The sequence below is a fragment of the Euprymna scolopes genome, chromosome 39, assembly GCF_053919585.1.
Source record: "Euprymna scolopes isolate OS-2025 chromosome 39, ASM5391958v1, whole genome shotgun sequence".
Lineage (NCBI taxonomy): Eukaryota > Metazoa > Mollusca > Cephalopoda > Sepiida > Sepiolidae > Euprymna > Euprymna scolopes.
Window position 1 is genome coordinate 73488117 of NC_136520.1, and position 19868 is coordinate 73507984.

A 19868-nucleotide genomic window follows, 5' to 3' on the forward strand; every position below is an offset into this window, starting at 1 on the left:
AAAATTATGTGGGGGAATTTTAAATTATCCAAAATTTTTATGAAGAAATTCCGGTTTCTGATTGGTTGCTAGAAGAACATGGCTTGATTTGATTGGTCAGTTTCTATCGCTAATGTCTATAAGTAGAAGTTTTTTAACTTTCTTTAATCCTAATCTAATATATATATATATATATATATATATATATATATATATATATATATATATAATATTGCAACAGTTGATATGCGATAAAACGGAAAAGCAACCTATTTTCTCTGATTTGAAAATACACTCAAATTTCTTATTTATATAATAGCAAGAACACAGAACTTTACTTTCGGTTCGATTCATTTGGCAAAAAAAACAAAACAAATAAATAAAATAAAACCATCATGCTTTAATTGCCATGCAGGAAAAGGATGATAGATATTTACAGGATGCAGTAGTGTTAAGAAGAGGTTTGGGCAAACAATAAGTCAATCCCAGGAAAGGTGACCTATAACAGGCAAACAAAAAGAAACAATGGAAATCCCGGGCGATCAAAAAACCAATAAGTGAGTCCTAATGTTACAAAGTTGTATCCAGGCAAACAAAAAGAACACAATGGGAAATCCCAGGATTTAGAACGACCTATATTTATGATGTCAATTGGTTATGGGTCAGATCAAAACCAGCAAAAGTGCAATAAACAAGTTGGCGAGAAAAAGGTCAACGGGTCGAAGTGATACAAACAAAAGAGCAGAGAGAAAGGAAATCAGAGGAGAGACACAAGTGAATACAGGTTGACGCAAAGTTCTGCGACCCACCCTTGCCTTACCTTCCACCGCCGATGATGATAGTTAACTCTGTTACATTAAAAGTGTAAACAAACAATTCTGTATTATAAACAGTGTCTCGTATTCTTTTTAAACAAAATAGCTGTCCATTTTATACAGCCTAGACGATCACAAGCCATTCATAATACGTAACAGTAGCCTAGTACCTGTCCAAGCTAGTTTAAGGATCCTACAAGGTGGAATGATAAAACTACACTACAGCTTTATTTGAAAACTTTTATTGAAAAAAAATCAATCAATCAGTTAACTTGATTATGTAGTAGAGTTGACATCTGTTCAATGTAGCTGCCTTCAGCCTCAATCACCGCCTCGATATGGGCCCAGGAGTAGGAGCATGCCTTTTCCACTAGAGCTGGTAGGAGTACGGTGGATGGCAGTGATCAGGCTGTCTTATGGGAGGTCATATTAATGATGTTCTCGACATATGACCAAACGAAGTAGCCCAGTGGGTTCAGGTCGGGGGAGGAGGAAAAGGAGGGGCCAGTAAGAGAAGGGTACAAAATTGTAGCACTCCTTCTGAAGCCAAGCCTGTGTCTCTTTGGGCTTGTGGGCCAGCACTGAGTCCTGCTGCCACACCCAGGGTTTGCCAGCGGCCACCTGATTGCACCAGGGGATCACCACGCTCTTCAGCACATCCAGGTACACTTTGGTGTTGACTTTCAAGCTGACTTCAAAGATGTGAGGTGGCATGATGTGGTCCTCACTTGAAACCACACCAAAGACCATAACTGTGGGTGGAAACTTTGTTTTCATCACTCTGGGCATGTTCCTGTTATTCGTGGCAATCCAGCGATGCATTTTTAGAGTGCTGGCAATGGTTATGTTGTCATAACTTGGATTGGTAGAGAGCATGAGTTGTACAGTGGCGCATCTCTGATCTCGTTCGTTGAACATTGTGCCACTTTCAAACATGATGGAAAGCTCCTATCGCTCTTGGGATTTATATACACAACTGGCCAATTAGTAGATGGTCTGCAACAAAAAAGAAAACTGGTTTTCATCAAATGGAAATGGAATCCTATCGTCTTTTCTAGTGCAACAATTTTATTATTCAACTTTGTAATTGAGAAAACGTCCTTCCTTCAGTTCACTCAAAACCAGCAGTGAAATAGTTTTTTTTGGTGTCCATGCAGACATCTTTCTGGTGTAGGAATGAATAATAGGTTCCTAGATAAATTGCGATGTTATAAAAGATATATCATAATATTATAAGAGATTGTAGGTCAGAGTGAGATCAGTGCATAACCATCGGTGCTTAAGGGGAAAAGGTTAATTAAACTGAAACTGGTTGATATTTGTTAAGTAAACCAAGAAACCGTCTTTTATTATGATGGAGATTTGGTGTCTGTTGAGTTACAGGTGAAATACGTTTTTCATCAGTGAATTGTTTATGATAGATTTTTTTTTTTTGCATGTATGTGTTGCTGTATCGTGAAAAGACAAATCCATTCTTTCTCCCTCTTTGTAGCAGTTGGTCTGTCGATTTTTTTTTTTTTTTTTTTTTTTGCATGTTAGTTTTAATATTAGACGCTCGATGATCTTTGTTATATATCTGATAACATGAATTACCTCCCTTGTATGACTATACAGGAAGTGGAGACTATTTAAAACTATTTCTGCTTAGTGTGTTAACCCTTTTCAAGAATGATTTTTTTTTTCTTTAGCAGAAATCCTATTTATCTGATCTAACATGTTCTTGAACCACGTCTGTTTAAGTTGAGCTGACTTCTGAAAATGCTTCTAATAAAACTGACATCTGAATGTCCATGATTTTCGTCAAAACCAATTGTCAAATCAAGATTTATGACGACTTTGCTCTTATTTGTTGTGGAATAGAACACTATACATGAAAGGGTTATCATCTGCGGACCAGTAAATATCTGCGGAGGCAATAGGAAATAAGACATTATTTCTCACATTCAGTAATCAGCGGGTCTGCCTTAAATAGTCTCCACTTCCTGTTTACCCATTCAAGTGTAATAATTCATCTGATATATTAACAGATCTTTCATTTTGTTTCAGTTTTCTTTTCTTCTTCCATAGTTTGTGTATCCCCTTTGCAGTAGTTGTAAAACAGTTTTTTTTTTGGGGGGGTGGAGGTGGGGTGATTATGCTTTTGATTATTTATTTATTAAACAAAATCTTTTTGTAAATTATGTTTTTTTGTTGTTTTGTGTTTTAATTATATTTTTTGTTAATTATGTTTTTATTTTTTTTTAATTTAAAAATTTTTTTATTAATTATTTTTTGTTAACTGTTTAAAATTTTTTTGTTAACTATGTTTTTAATTTTTTTTGACTTAATTTTTTTGTTAACTGTGTTAATTTTTTTAATTCAAAGTTTCTTTGTTAATTATTTTTTTAAATTATTTTTTTATTAACTATGTTTTTTAGTTTTTGTTTTGATTTTAAAACCATTTTCTAAATTTTTAAACATATATATACACACAAATTAAAATAAACCCATTAATGGAATTTTCAATGACAATTATTGTTTCTCTGGTTCTATAATTTTTTGCTTTGCTTGATTCTACCATTTTTTATTTATTTTTTTTTTTACAGATAGATTTTTTAGCGATCATTTACTTTGTTTTTAAATAGACTGTATTTCTTTGCTTTTTATTTTCCATGTTTTTATTTTTTGAAAACCAGCCTAATTATTGCATAAAATAAAAAAAAAAGAAAAATTTCTTTTTTTTTTTACAACGGTTTAATTTCTGCATTTATTTATTTACGACTGTTATCCTCATAGTAATTGTCTGTATTTTTGAGATGAGGTGTTTTCATTGATTGAGATTGTCGGACTGACTTCCTCATCTTGGTTGTTATTGTCACAACGTTTCGGCCGTTTTGCCCTCCAGCCTTCATCAGGTGTTTTGTATCGAACTGGGGAACCGGTTGCAGAAAGGTTTACAAGAGTGAAACATGCCGCCCCCTTAAAGTAAGGGTGGAAGAACACCGAAAAGCGGTAACTAAAGGGGAGACGGAAGAATCGGGTATAGCCAACCATGTCTGGGATGAAGTAAAAATAATAAACAGAGAGACCCACTGGAAAGTGAGAAAACTTAAAGAAACAGCTCACATGCTCGGACATAACAACCTACTGAGCAAACCAAGCATAGAGCTGAATGCAATTTGGACACCTCTGATAGAGAGAGAAAACCTTGAATAACAACATAGGTTTAACATTAACAAAAACCAACTAAGAATTGTCCTAGTGACATATGGCCGAGTGGTCCTAGACGTTGTATCAAAGTTTACAGTTACCCAAAGTTCGATATAAAACACCTGACGAAGGCCGGAGGGCAAAACGGCCGAAACGTTGTGACAATAACAACCAAGATGAGGAAGTCAGTCCGACGATCTCAATCAATGTTATCCTCATTTTCATAGTTCTTGTTTCACATTTCGATGAACTATTCCTCTTGCCTTCGTCAGGTGGTTAATCATAACAGGGTAGGAATGCTGAGTTTCTTAACTGTATCTTCAGTAACTACTGCCTTCCATAGTTGTTGTCATTTCACGTTTTGACCAACTAATCCTCTGGCCGGCTTTGGGTAGGATTGAAACCGCTATCTTCAGACAATTCTTATCTGGAACTGTAGCGATTCAAGGCTTTTATCCACTGCATCATGGGCTCCGAAATTTTCTTTCTGAAGAGATTTGTACAAAATTCAATTCACAAACCCCCTCTTAAAATTTTTTTTTTTTTTTGATGTCCTTCATCAGAGAACCAAAAATAACTTCAGAAGTCAGACTACTTCGCCTTAACCTCAATAATCTGACAATTATTTTTCATATTTTAAGAAATAAGTAATAACTCAGAACACTTGTTGATTATTTAGCCTTTTGGCAAGGATCAGAGTGTCTTTTTTACTGGTCTCAATCTTTAAAAAAAAAAAAGAAAAAAAAGTCCTATGTTTAATTTGGATCTCAGATTGACAAATTTCTGCTGCCCAAAATAAATCTTGAATTTTTCAAATTTTTAATTTTTCATAAAGTCTAAATCTTCTTTTCAAGTCCATAATTTCAATCGTTTCCCAAATGAAACGTTTGCTTTTAACATTCGTTATATTCTCATCTGAAGAACATCTAACAAAATTAACGGAGAATATGTTGTTTTTACAACAAAAAGTTTAAGGAAAAAAAATGATTTTAATCATTTCAAGTTTCTAAATTTTCAAATTAAACTTATGAAATAATGTTTTCAGTTAACAACAAAATGAAAAAAAGTCTTTGAGTAGGTTGTCTTAAAAGTTTCAGAAATTTTTTTTTTTAAATGATATTTGATTATATAGAAAAAATAATTTTAATCATTTAATAAAAAAAAATTATAGAACATTATTTGGTTTTCTAAATTTTCAAATTAAACTTATGAAATAATGTTTTCAATATGTGATCAAGTTTCTCTATTCAAAAAAAAAATTATTTAAGACTAACTAACACTTCTAATATTGCCACCAATTTAAATATAATTTTGTCGAGTGGTTATAGTTAGTTTGAGAAATTTCTGCCATTACTAACCAGCAGAGCATTATCGCTGTCAATCAAGGGAAGAGGTTATGAGGCATATGTGTGCAGATTGATGATATATAGAAGTGAAACTTTTCAAGTGAGAGTTGAAGACATGCATTGCATGGTGAGAAATATGAAAATAATTTGATGAATGTGTGATGTGAGTTAAAGAGAGGCTTACAGCCAACAACTTCAGAAGAAAATTAAATGTGAACAGTATAGAGAGATGTGTGCAAAACTGGAGACTTTGTTGGTTTGGTCACATTAAAAGAATGGATGAAAGTTCTTTGTTAATAGATGTAGAACAGTTGAGGTAGCAGGATCAGTTTGTATTTTCAATTCCTCTCTGCCAATATCTCTTTGATATAATTTGATTTTGGAAAAATTGATTTTAAAATGTATTTTCGATTCCTCTCTGGAAATTCAACTTTCATTATAGCCAATATTTGGTAACGCATCAACCATTTAATCTGTTTTTTTTTTTTTTTTTTTTTTTTAATTGCAGCGCTCACCAATGTCAGCCCGTAAATCTTCCTCAGACAGTGGTCCATCTGGGAGCCGAAGTGCATCTCTTCAAGCCACTGCAGCATCTGCCAGCAGTGGGTCCAGGAGCCCGCAACTCTTTTCCCATTCTACCAAGGCTATTATTTGGGGTATGCAACAACGGGCCGTGCAAGGGATGCTTGATTTTGACTATGTCTGTTCTAGGGATGAGCCATCGGTTGTGGCCATGATGTATCCATTCACGTGAGTATTGTCGTTATCATCATTGCCCTGGTTTTTATCAAATCATTCTGTCGAAATAGAGTCTTCTGTCTAATAAAGAATAAGCAGATATGCAAGTTTGTTTTTTTTTTTCTCGAAAGTTTTTCACTTTTAGACAGAATTCTGCAATTTTTTTTGTTGTAATTTAGAAATATCTGAAATATTGATGATATAGGATGTAGAATTGATAAAATTGGAACTTTTTGGGGAATCGGAAAAATTTGTGCCTATTTTCCGATGCCAAAAAACAGTTCCTTCAATTATATTTATTTATCTAACAAATCTTTATTGATTTCAAACTTCCAGTAAAATTAAAATCTATAGATTATTCCCATCACGAGTGTGATCTTACGTTTGATAAATATCTGCACGTTTAACACGTGTTTTTACTGTAATCTGGACAAAACAAACATTTTATAGTTAAATATTTAGATTTATAAAGAATCGGAATTGATAATTGTATCGGAATCTGAGAAAAATATTGGAATCATCCCATCACTAATGTATGTACATAATGCCTCTTCGTCTGTTTATCTGTTTGTCTTTCTGTCTATCTCTCTACCTTTATCACTTTGTATTCTATATCTTCTCTCTCTTTATATATATATATATATATATATATATATATATATTTTATAGATATATAATACTAAAAAGGATAAAACAAATCTGATGATATGAATTAAAAATGGAAAAAGAAGACTAAATTACTCACTATTTTTTAGCTATTTTTTTGCTCTTGAAAAAGCTCACAAAATAGTTGGGCAAAACGTTGAGTCTTTCTGTTTCCATTTTTAATTCCTATATATTATAGGCAACGTTTCAGATACCTATAAAGTTAGTAATATTAATTTAGATAGCATTATTATGAATAATAGTATTATTAGTGAAAAGGTAGGATTAAAGTTAGAAGAAAAAAAACAAAAATCTTCCATGTATGTATTGGATACCTAAAATGCATAAAAATCCAGTTAGTGCTAGATTTATTGTAGGATCAAAGACGTGCATCACTAAACCTTTAAGTAAAGCTATATCTAAAATATTTAAATTAATTATAAATCAAATAAAAAAATTTCACCGGAAAAGAAAATTCTATAGTAATATAAATCTATTTTGGGTAGCAAATAATTCCCAACCAGTGAAAGAAAAATTAGATAAAATAAATTCCAGAAGAAAAGCAAAATCTATAGCTACTTATGATTTTAGTACGCTATATACTAAAATTCCGCACGAAAAACTTATAAAAGAATTAGATGATACTGTAGATTTAGCTTTTGAAGGTGGAAAAGGTAAATATATAGACTTTTCAAACTCTAAAGCTTTCTGGTGTAAAAATAAAAATAGCAAAACGAGTGTTTCTAAAGGCATTTTTAAAAATACTTATAAGTCATCTTATTAAAGAATGCTATTTTCAAATAGGAAATAAAATATTACTCCAAACGATAGGTATCCCAATGGGATTGGATCCTGCACCATTTTGGGCAAATTTGTATTTACATAGACTCGAGTAATATATATATATATATATATATATATATATATATATATATATATATATATGTCATCACTATTAAAAACTGATATATCTAAAACATATAACTTTCATGTGTGTAGGAGATTTATAGATGATCTTATATGTATAAACGATAATGATAAATTAAAAAAAAAATAAACATCTTATATATCCAAATGAATTAAAATTGAATTGTGAACATAGAGGACAACAGGTTACATTTCTGGATTTAGATATAAAAATTGAGGATGCGATTTTTCTTTATAAAATATTTGATAAAAGAAATGCTTTCCCCTTTTAAATAGTATGTATGCTGCACAAAGATAGTACCTGTCCTGTTTTTATGTTTTATAGAACCATTATGTCTGAGTTTTTGAGAATAGCTTGCGTTACTTTAAAATTAATATATTTTATACCACCAGTTTCTAGCTTAGTAAAAATGATGCTAAAACAAGGTGGGGATAAAACTAAAATATTTAAACAGTTAAATAAAGCATTTGTTCGTTATCCTGATGCTTTTGAATCGTTTAAAATTAATCAGAATATATTAATAAAGGAAATCCAAAACTATACTAGTAATATATAAAATGTATTTATAATTACATTAAAAAAATGTATATATGTATAAATATTTTTAACCTTTATGTATTTAATTTTAAATAAATATGAATGTAAATATTGCAAAATACTAATCATAGTGGGGGTGATAAGAAGTTAAATGGATTAATCCTAATCTTATAAATACAAGACTGGTAAATTAAAAAATATATCCATTTTAAATTTGGAAACTGATGAATCACACAGGTAAGAAATTCATTTTCTAGCATGAAAAGGTTAGATAATGCAATTAAGAATAGGAAATTAGATGAAATATTTGCAACATGTCTTCTTCCTAAGATTAAGGGAGGTGGTGTTTGATCAACACTGCTAGGGAGCCATGATGTAATATGCTGTTTTGTTTTTAAATCCCCGAAACAGTGTTTCATGGTAAACAACTGATGATTCCTTAAAAAGTAAATTATTAGTGCTATGGTAAATTCTAGAGCGGTCTGATGCAGTGATTGCAGGTGATTGAATGACTTACTGACTATATGGTTTTCTAATGAATGATAAAAAATTATATTTTTTTGTATAGTTTTAAAGGTTAAAAACTTCAAAGACTATGTATATATATATATATATATATATATGACGACTTCATTTAATCACATAAATTAATATACAAAAGTATAGATTTATGCGTAAACTTCAAGTATTTACTTCAACAGTGCTCAATACGTAGGTAGAGCTAGGTAGTAAGTTATAAAATATATATATGGCGATTAAGCTACACAGAACATTCCGCGTTTTATCCACGCTAGGATTCATCAGGCTTATATATATATATATATTAGGATTCATCAGGCTTATCAGGGGGGAATTAAAACAAGAATAAATAATAAATAAATAAAAAATAAAAATACGAAACTACAGATTAAAACGGAAAATAATAACACCAAAAAGATGGCAGAAGTAAGGAAGCATGGCTTTAGAAGTCTTTTTACCCAAATACGATGTTCAACATGTTAAAAATATACCTTTTGTTGTAAAAATCTAATGGAAAAATATCTGGAGAAGTCGATGGGGACAGAATATTTTTATGGACACATAAATCGTAAAATTGCCTTCCCACTAATGAAACAGCTGTAATGGAAAACAATTGAGGAAATAAACAAAGATTATAAAAAAAGAAAACATGAGTCTTTGAATTTTCAACGAAATTTTGCACTATATATATATATATATATATATATATATATATATATATACTGTATAAAAGCCAAGTCCGTCCAAGGATGGAGTACTGCTGCCACATCTGGGAAGGAGCTGCTAAAAGCAGCCTATCCTGCCTTGACAGAGTAAAAAATAAACTTTGTGTCTTAGTGGGGGATGCTCTTTTCTCTTCCCTGCAGCCTCTCTCCTACCGAAGAGATGTTGCGAGGATGTCTTTGTTTTATCGTTATTTCCATGGCAAGTGCTTATCTGAGCTCCAATCTTTGTTCCCCCCCCCCTCGCCAATCTTTCACGAAAAACACCCGTCTAGCTGAAACTACTGTCATTAATTTTCCCCACTCTTTATCTGTGCCTAAATCTAAACGTAGATTCCATGAGCAGAGCTTCTTTTTCAGAAGTGCACGACTGTGGTTGATGGGCAGAAATCAGAGGCCCACAGTATTAATGCTGGAGTCCCTCAGGGGTCCAACCTGGGCCCAACTCTCTTCTTGATCTACATCAATGATCTCCCAAAACACATGCTTAAATCATTCGTTGATATCTATGCTGATGTCACGACCATCTATGGCAACACATCAAAGGCTGTAAATGACAAAGTTCTCTCTGATTCTCTCTCCTCTGATCTTGAGCGCATGGTACAGTGGGGGAAGAGGTGGCTGGTTACTTTTAATTCATCCAAAATCAAGCTTCTATCTTTACATCATCAACGCTCTGATCCCCATCTGGCAACAATTGAAATGAATGGCTCTCGTCTTGGGGAGGCTCCATGTTTTGATAAGCTACTGGGTTTGACCTTTACTCCTGATCTGATATGGAACACGTACATCAGGTCTGTTGCTCTAGAAGATATCTCACTACTGATGCAATTCTCTATCTGTATAAAAGCCAAGTACGTCCAAGGATGAAGTACTGCTGCCATATTTGGGCAAGAGCTGCTAAAAACAGCCTATCCTGCCTTGACAGAGTACAAAATAGACTTTGTGGCTTAGTGGGGGATGCTCTTTTCTCTTCCCTGCAGCCTCTCTCCCACAGAAGAGACGTTGCGAGCATGTCTTTGTTTTATCGTTATTTCCATGGCAAGTGTTCATCTGAGCTCCCATCTCTGGTCCCTCCTCGCCAATCTTTCACAAAAAACACCCGTCTAGCTGAAACTACTGTCATTAATTTTCCCCACTCTTTATCTGTGCCTAAATCCAAACGTAGATTCCATGAGCAGAGCTTCTTTCTTAGAAGTGCACGACTGTGGAACTCTCTTCCGTTTGCCTGTTTCCCACCTGACTACAACTTGGATGTCTTCAAGTCCAACATATACAAATTCCTGACAAACCGCCCCCTTAAGTAAGACACTCTATCCAATCTCTAATGCTAATGATTACTACGATACTATCCCATTGATTTCTGTACACGCAATAACCCTTGTCCCTGAGTGGCTTCTGGGCCTTGATGAGTGGTGACCTCCATGTAAATATATATATATATATATATATATATATATATATATTAAATAAAAGATGATGAATAAATTATATTTAACTTTATTATATCATCAAATCAATAAGGAAAGAATAAGAGAGAAAAACCTTTTAAGCCATGCCATTTTGAAGCTAGATGCTTCTCATCAGAAATACACAATAAAGATAAAAGCTGACTCAAGAACATATAAATTGGAAATGAAGTGTATATTAAGATATTATTAAAGGAGATATAAAATACACAAATGATAAAAAACATTGAAATATAACTAGAAAGAAAGAATTAAGCATCTGTGTGAATATCGAAGGTAAAAAATGAAAGGATAGTATGTAAGTAATAATAAAAAAAAAAAAAAAGAAAATATGGATCACAAAGAAATAATGGGATCATTAAAAAGTTAATAGACAATAAAAGAATTTAACTTGTTGGATAGGGTCCAAAAAAGAGTTTTCAATCTAATAGATCCCACTCTGCTTCCCATCACTGCAATGTTGCATCTCTGTGTCTGTTTTAGAACTATTTTAATGGAATATGCTCTGATGAACTCATTAGACTTGTGCCCTCTCAACATACATATCCCCAACAAACCTGCTTAGCAACAAAATCTCACCTCTTCACTGTTAAAGTCCCTAAATTCTGGAAAGCTTTCTACTCTGATATTTTCTTCCCTCAGACTGCTAGACTTTGGAATTCCCTTCCTGCTACCTACTTCCCTGACTATACTGATATGCAAAAGTTTAAAAGTAATGTAAACCAACATCTTGTTAATATTTCCTAGGCATGGTCCCAAATAGTAGCCCCTTACGTCCAAGTGGAGTTATGCCTTGTTAAAGATGAACGTGAATAAAATAAGAAAAAGAGGGAGGGAGAGGTAAAACAATTAGGAATGGGGATACAAAAAGTAAAGGATATGGAAATATTTTTATAAGGAAAAAAATTATATGTATAATAAGTAAAAAAAAAACTTATATGTATAATAAGTAAAAAAAAAAAAATTATATGTATAATAAGTAAAAAAACAAACTTATATGTATAATAAGTAAAAAAACAAACTTATATGTATAATAAGTAAAAAACACACTTATATGTATAATAAGTAAAAAAAAATTTATATGTATAATAAGTAAAAAAACAAACTTATATGTATAATAAGTAAAAAAAACAAACTTATATGTATAATAAGTAAAAAACAAACTTATATGTATAATAAGTAAAAAAAAAATTTATATGTATAATAAGTAAAAAAAAAATTTATATGTATAATAAGTAAAAAAAAAATTTATATGTATAATAAGTAAAAAAAAAAATTATATGTATAATAAGTAAAAAAAAAATTATATGTATAATAAGTAAAAAAAACTTATGTATAATAAGTAAAAAAACAAACTTACATGTATAATAAGTAAAAAACAAACTTATATGTATAATAAGTAAAAAACAAACTTATATGTATAATAAGTAAAAAAACAAACTTATATGTATAATAAGTAAAAAAACAAACTTATATGTATAATAAGTAAAAAACAAACTTATATGTATAATAAGTAAAAAAAAAATTTATATGTATAATAAGTAAAAAAAAAATTTATATGTATAATAAGTAAAAAAAAAAATTTATATGTATAATAAGTAAAAAAAAAATTATATGTATAATAAGTAAAAAAACAAACTTATATGTATAAGTAAAAAAACAAACTTATATGTCTAATAAGTAAAAAAAAAATTTATATGTATAATAAGTAAAAAAACAAACTTATATGTATAATAAGTAAAAAAACAAACTTATATGTATAATAAGTAAAAAAAAAATTTATATGTATAATAAGTAAAAAAACAAACTTATATGTATAATAAGTAAAAAAACAAACTTATATGTATAAGTAAAAAAACAAACTTATATGTATAATAAGTAAAAAAAAAAATTTATATGTCTAATAAGTAAAAAAACAAACTTATATGTCTAATAAGTAAAAAAACAAACTTATATGTATAATAAGTAAAAAAAAAATTTATATGTATAATAAGTAAAAAAACAAACTTATATGTATAATAAGTAAAAAAACAAACTTATATGTATAAGTAAAAAAACAAACTTATATGTCTAATAAGTAAAAAAAAAATTTATATGTATAATAAGTAAAAAAACAAACTTATATGTATAATAAGTAAAAAAACAAACTTATATGTATAATAAGTAAAAAAACAAACTTATATGTATAATAAGTAAAAAAACAAACTTATATGTATAATAAGTAAAAAAACAAACTTATATGTATAATAAGTAAAAAAAAATTATATGTATAATAAGTAAAAAAACAAACTTATATGTATAATAAGTAAAAAAACAAACTTATATGTATAAGTAAAAAAACAAACTTATATGTCTAATAAGTAAAAAAAAAATTTATATGTATAATAAGTAAAAAAACAAACTTATATGTCTAATAAGTAAAAAAACAAACTTATATGTATAATAAGTAAAAAAACAAACTTATATGTATAATAAGTAAAAAAACAAACTTATATGTATAATAAGTAAAAAAACAAACTTATATGTATAATAAGTAAAAAAACAAACTTATATGTATAATAAGTAAAAAAACAAACTTATATGTATAATAAGTAAAAAAACAAACTTATATGTATAATAAGTAAAAAAAAAATTTATATGTATAATAAGTAAAAAAACAAACTTATATGTATAATAAGTAAAAAAAAAATGTATATGTATAAGTAAAAAAACAAACTTATATGTATAATAAGTAAAAAAACAAACTTATATGTATAATAAGTAAAAAAAAAATTTATATGTCTAATAAGTAAAAAAACAAACTTATATGTATAATAAGTAAAAAAAAACTTATATGTATAATAAGTAAAAAAAAACTTATATGTATAATAAGTAAAAAAAAAATTTATATGTCTAATAAGTAAAAAAACAAACTTATATGTCTAATAAGTTAAAACAAACTTATATGTCTAATAAGTAAAAAAAAAATTTATATGTATAATAAGTAAAAAAACAAACTTATATGTATAATAAGTAAAAAAACAAACTTATATGTATAATAAGTAAAAAAACAAACTTATATGTATAATAAGTAAAAAAACAAACTTATATGTATAAGTAAAAAAACAAACTTATATGTCTAATAAGTAAAAAAAAAAATTTATATGTATAAGTAAAAAAAAAATTTATATGTATAATAAGTAAAAAAATAAAATTTATATGTATAATAAGTAAAAAAAAAATTTATATGTATAAGTAAAAAAAAAAATTTATATGTATAATAAGTAAAAAAACAAACTTATATGTATAATAAGTAAAAAACAAACTTATATGTATAATAAGTAAAAAAACAAACTTATATGTATAATAAGTAAAAAAACAAACTTATATGTCTAATAAGTAAAAAAAAAATTTATATGTATAATAAGTAAAAAAACAAACTTATATGTATAATAAGTAAAAAAACAAACTTATATGTATAATAAGTAAAAAAAAATTTATATGTATAATAAGTAAAAAAACAAACTTATATGTATAATAAGTTAAAAAACAAACTTATATGTATAATAAGTAAAAAAAAAATTTATATGTATAATAAGTAAAAAAACAAACTTATGTCTAATAAGTAAAAAAACAAACTTATATGTATAATAAGTAAAAAAACAAACTTATATGTATAATAAGTAAAAAAACAAACTTATATGTATAATAAGTAAAAAAACAAACTTATATGTATAATAAGTAAAAAAACAAACTTATATGTATAATAAGTAAAAAAACAAACTTATATGTATAATAAGTAAAAAAAAATTATATGTATAATAAGTAAAAAAAAAAATTTATATGTATAATAAGTAAAAAAACAAACTTATATGTATAATAAGTAAAAAAACAAACTTATATGTATAATAAGTAAAAAAACAAACTTATATGTATAATAAGTAAAAAAACAAACTTATATGTATAATAAGTAAAAAAACAAACTTATAGATATAATAAGTAAAAAAACAAACTTATATGTATAATAAGTAAAAAAAAAATTTATATGTATAATAAGTAAAAAACAAACTTATATGTATAATAAGTAAAAATAAAATTTATATGTCTAATAAGTAAAAAAACATTTATATGTCTAATAAGTAAAAAAACATTTATATGTCTAATAAGTAAAAAAAAAATTTATATGTATAATAAGTAAAAAAAAAAAATTTATATGTATAATAAGTAAAAAAAAAAAAATTTATATGTATAATAAGTAAAAAAAAAAAAATTATATGTATAAGTAAAAAAAAAAAACAATATTTAAATAAACAAAATGAAGGAAGGAAAATCTCTTCATTCTGATTTTATCTCTTTATTGCATGTGCATAGTTTGGTCTGACTCTGTTTTCAATTCTTCACCTTTTTTGTTTCAGTGGTGACCATCGTCAAAAGTTCTATTGGGGACACAAGGAGATCCTTATCCCAGGTGCGTTTCTCTTTCTTCTCATTTGACTCCATTTTTATTCCAGCGACTAAATGTGCAGTGCTGGGGAAATCCATTAGTTAAAATCAGGCAGTTGCTTTGGCTGTCAAGACTTTCTGGAAAAAAAACTTTGTATTGTATTATTTTCAATTAAATTTTCAACTAAGTATCTCAAACAAAACTTTATTTTCATTTTATCTAAAACCCTTTAATGTGGGCATGCAAAACTTTACAAAACGTTAGCAATGATACCAAATTTATTTTGGTAGCTCAATTATCCATCGGTTTTTGACCATTCAAAGTTTGTTGGAAATTGGAAATTTTTGCCATTTTATTTGCTATTGGTCCAGATGCCAAATTTTAGTGTATAACTAAAAATGCAGGTTTTACATAAAAAATCTTAAGAAATGTTGTCTTTGGTAAATGTTAATTGACCTTAATAAAAGCAATAATTATTAGATCAAATTATTTGAAACAAATCTTATTATTCAAAGAAATAAAAAATGGTTCTTGTCTAGAATTCCTCCTGTATAAAAAAAAGAAAAAGAAATCTCATGTATACAACCACGATGGAAAGAAAATATCATATTCTAAAAATCATGTAAATTAATCAAGTAGCTTTATTTATATAAAACTAGTAGGGAAACCAGACGTTGCCCAGGATTGAATGATGATCAACAAATATTTTACACTCTTATGTTTTTATTGTCATCAAAATCTTTGAAGTCGTCCAGGAGGAAGCTACACATGCCTCCATGCAGTAACAGTCCAAGATATATGTTATTCTACATTGCACTCTAGAGAATCTACTGTTTCTCTTATAAAATTATTTCATATAAACTTCTTTTCTGTTAACGAAAAAAAAACAAAGAAATTTACGTGCGGGTTTGAACTTACAGATCCAAAAAAAAAAAAAAAAACTAAAAAAAGATGTAAATTTTCAAGTCTTAAAAACTTCTTTGCAGTTAATGGAAAAAAAAAATTTAGAAATTTACGTGCAAAGTTTGAACCTACAGAATCACATCATACAACCCCCACCCCACCCCCACTTAACTTGCCCAGAGTAGAATTTTCATGGCTCATTTTTCTATCATTGTTGCTAACAAAAATGGCTTTACTGATGATAGATAAATTAAAATAACGGTTTTGACTAACGGTAATTATCAGGGGTATTCTGAGACAAAACTTAACTAAGATCACTCTCAGATTTATACACTAAAGTTCTGTAAATTTTAAAGCAAATCTGTTCAGCTGTTTCGGAGTCTATAAGGAACGAACTCGCACACACAGAGACAAAGTTGCATTTATATAATTGTAGAGATAAATTATTTTCAAGTGATTTTGAGTTTCTCCAGTGCCCCCCTCCGCCTCTTCCCATATTAAGAGTATCTTTCGATAATCTCAGTTTGAAGTTATCTCCCTTGCCTACCCCCCCCGCCTCTTCCCATATTAAGAGTATCTTTCTATAATCTCAGTTTGAAGTTATCTCCCTTGCCCCCCCCTGCCTCTTCCCATATTAAGAGTATCTTTCTATAATCTCAGTTATCTCCCTTTTTTTTAATTCTATCACGATACGACATAGTCACATTGACACTTTGTCGTGATATGGCAGAATCACATTGACAGACCAGTTCTCGCTAGATCACTGAAGTTGAGCAACATCGAGCCTGGTCAGTATCAGATGGGTGAACAATTTGGGAATACCAGGCGCTGTATGTAGGGGACATTGACACCTCTGAAGAGCTGCAAAAACCTAACGTCCTCATCTCTCCTAATGGGAATATACATGCCACTGGTGACCGCTTGTGAATTTCATACTCTCATGACACTTCCTCTTTGGAGGAAGCTAATTAAACCAGCCTTAGGATTGGTGCCACAGTGTTTTAAAAAAAAAAAAGTTTTGTGTGTAGGTTAATGATCTTTCAAACCAATGCATTTCAGGTGAAAACATTATGACCTACTTATGAGCCATGTCGATATTAGTATAAATTTTAAAAATTATGAAAATTGATCCAATAGAAAAATAATTACAAATAAAAATAGAATCTATCAAATTATCGTATTTTATATTTTAGTTGTGCGACCAATTCAGTATGACAAACTGACTTATTTCACTTGAATTAAGGGTCTTTGGTTTTCAAACACAGCCTCATAACGTAATTATCGATGATTTTTTGTTAAAAATACATCTAGCATGTCTTCTACTGGATCATTTTTTTTGTAATCTTTGTAATTTATACTTATTTGGACATGACACATAAGTACGTAATGTTTTCATCTGAAATACGTTGGTTTAAAAGATCACTCATCTACACAAGCACCAATTCCTTAAGTTAATTATAAATTAATTGCATTTGGTAAGTCTATCTATATAAGAGCCAGGTACGTCCAAGGATGGAATACTGTTGCCACATCTGGGCAGGAGCTGCTAGAAAGGACTTGTCCTGCCTTGATAGAGTTCAAAATAGACTTCGTAGCCTCGTAGGAGATGTCCTTTTCTCCTCCTTGCAACCTCTATCTCACAGAAGAGATGTTGCGAGTTTGTCTCTGATGTATCGTTATTTTCATGGAAAGTGTTCAACTGAGCTTCAATCTATGGTCCCCCCTCGCCAAACTTTCACAAGAAACACTCGTCTAGCTGTAAACACTATCAATAATTTCCCCCACTCTTTATCTGTGCCTAAACCTAAACGTAGATTCCATGAACAAAGCTTCTTTCTTAGAACTGCACGCCTGTGGAATTGTCTTCCGTTTTCCTGCTTTCCGGCTGACTACAATATGGTTGTGTTCAAGTCTAAAGTAAATAAGTTCTTGATGAGCCGTTCCATATAAGTTATCAAATTTATCAAATTTTCATTACTAATGATTACTATATTGTCCAATTTCTACTGTACACTCTTTAACCCTTATCCTTGAGTGGCCTCTGGGCCTTGATAATGTGGTGATGCCTATGTAAAAAAAAAAAAAAAAAAAAAAAAGTCGATTTTGTTAAATTTGTTTATCCATTATGGATTATCTTAGAATGCTAATTTTAACAGAATTTTATTTTGAATTTAAATAAGAAAATTTGAAAACCTGAAACTGTTGTGAAATGAAAAATCATTTTTATTTACTTTTTCTTTTTGTGTGTTATTAAATTCCGAATTTTCACCAATAACCTGGCTTTATCAAGGAGAGTCAGTCCGATTTAAGTGTTTTTTTTTTCTTCATAATTTTTTAAATGATAAAGCCTGGTTATTGGCAAAAATTTGGAATTTAATAACACCAAAAAAAAAATGTAAATAAGAATGATTTTTCATTTCACAACATTTTTAGATTTTCAAATTTTTTTATTTAAATTCATTAAAAAAAATGTTTTCTAAAATGTGTGACTTTACATTGCTTAAAAATTTATTTTATTTGCAATTTATTTTCACCGAATTGCTTTGATAAATATTTGGTAGCCTTTCACTTTTTGAACCAGTCTTCGCTAGCAAACCCTCCTTAGAATCCAAACCATTTGTAGCACCCCCAAAACCTGATAATTATTTTTTGGTACTTCTATGTTATAATAACAAAGAAAATATTGAATTTCAATTAAAACAAACGATACCTACATAATTGTCATGTCACAAATAGTAGCATATCCAAAAATATAGAAAACAATAAGGTAAAAAAATAATTTGTGTAAAAATACATTTGTAAAATCTAGTGATTTAGTTTCAAAATCTACCGATTTGAATTAGAGAGTTAACAGGGGAGGTAATTAAGTTTTCAATTTCTTAAAAATTCAATCAGTTATTTCTTTTTATAAGACAAATTAAAAATTCAAACCGTTTAAAAAGTTATTTAAAAAAAAAAATTCACAAATTATGTACACGTTATGCTTATTTTTGTTTTCTGAATAAATTCTGTCTTTCAACTGAGTTACTTCCCCTTTTGCTTACATCACATGACCTAATTTGTCCGACCCAGCATGTTCTCTTATCGGAACTGTTTTTCATGGATAATTATTTTTCTACCTTATCTTTTTTCATCATTTTTGGATGTGCTACTACTTGCAACATGACAATTACGAGGGACGTGCAATAAGTAATGCCCTGACCCACTTCCCATAGCAGTAGAGCAACAAAACTTGGCACAGTTATTAGTCTTTCTCTACATAGGAACCACCCACAGTTATGCATTTCTCCCATCGTTTGATGCAGCTCTGGAGACCGTTTTCATAGAACACCCCAGATTGGTCCTTCAACCACAACGTGACTTCAGAAATCAAGGCGGCATCATCTGGGAAGCGCTTTCCTTTCAAAAACAAGTTCATGGATGAGAAGAGGTGAAAGTCAGAGGGTGCAAGGTCAGTAGAGTAGGGAGGATGGGGAATGCATTTCATAACCACACGCCCGTGCTTCTGATCTGGCGACATGCGAGTTGTGGACCGGAGCGTTGTCCTGCAGGAGGAGGGTACCTTTGCTGATCTTGTCCCGCCTCTTGATTTTGATAGCTTCCCTTAATTTCCTCAAAAGTGAAGCATAATAGGCTCCTGTAATTGTGGTACCCT

General features: G+C 29.4%; 1 protein-coding gene across 4 annotated transcripts in view; it reads left to right on the forward strand.

The window, feature by feature from the left end:
* LOC145263869 (ATP-citrate synthase-like) overlaps positions 1 to 19868 on the forward strand; it is a 238639-nt gene that overhangs the window by 167851 nt on the left and 50920 nt on the right. For all 4 annotated transcript variants that reach the window (XM_080120941.1, XM_080120942.1, XM_080120943.1 and 1 more), the window contains 2 exons: positions 5838 to 6079; positions 15282 to 15334. In XM_080120941.1, the coding sequence (XP_079977067.1) occupies positions 5838 to 6079; positions 15282 to 15334 (295 nt within the window). The remainder of the gene's footprint in view (positions 1 to 5837; positions 6080 to 15281; positions 15335 to 19868) is intronic.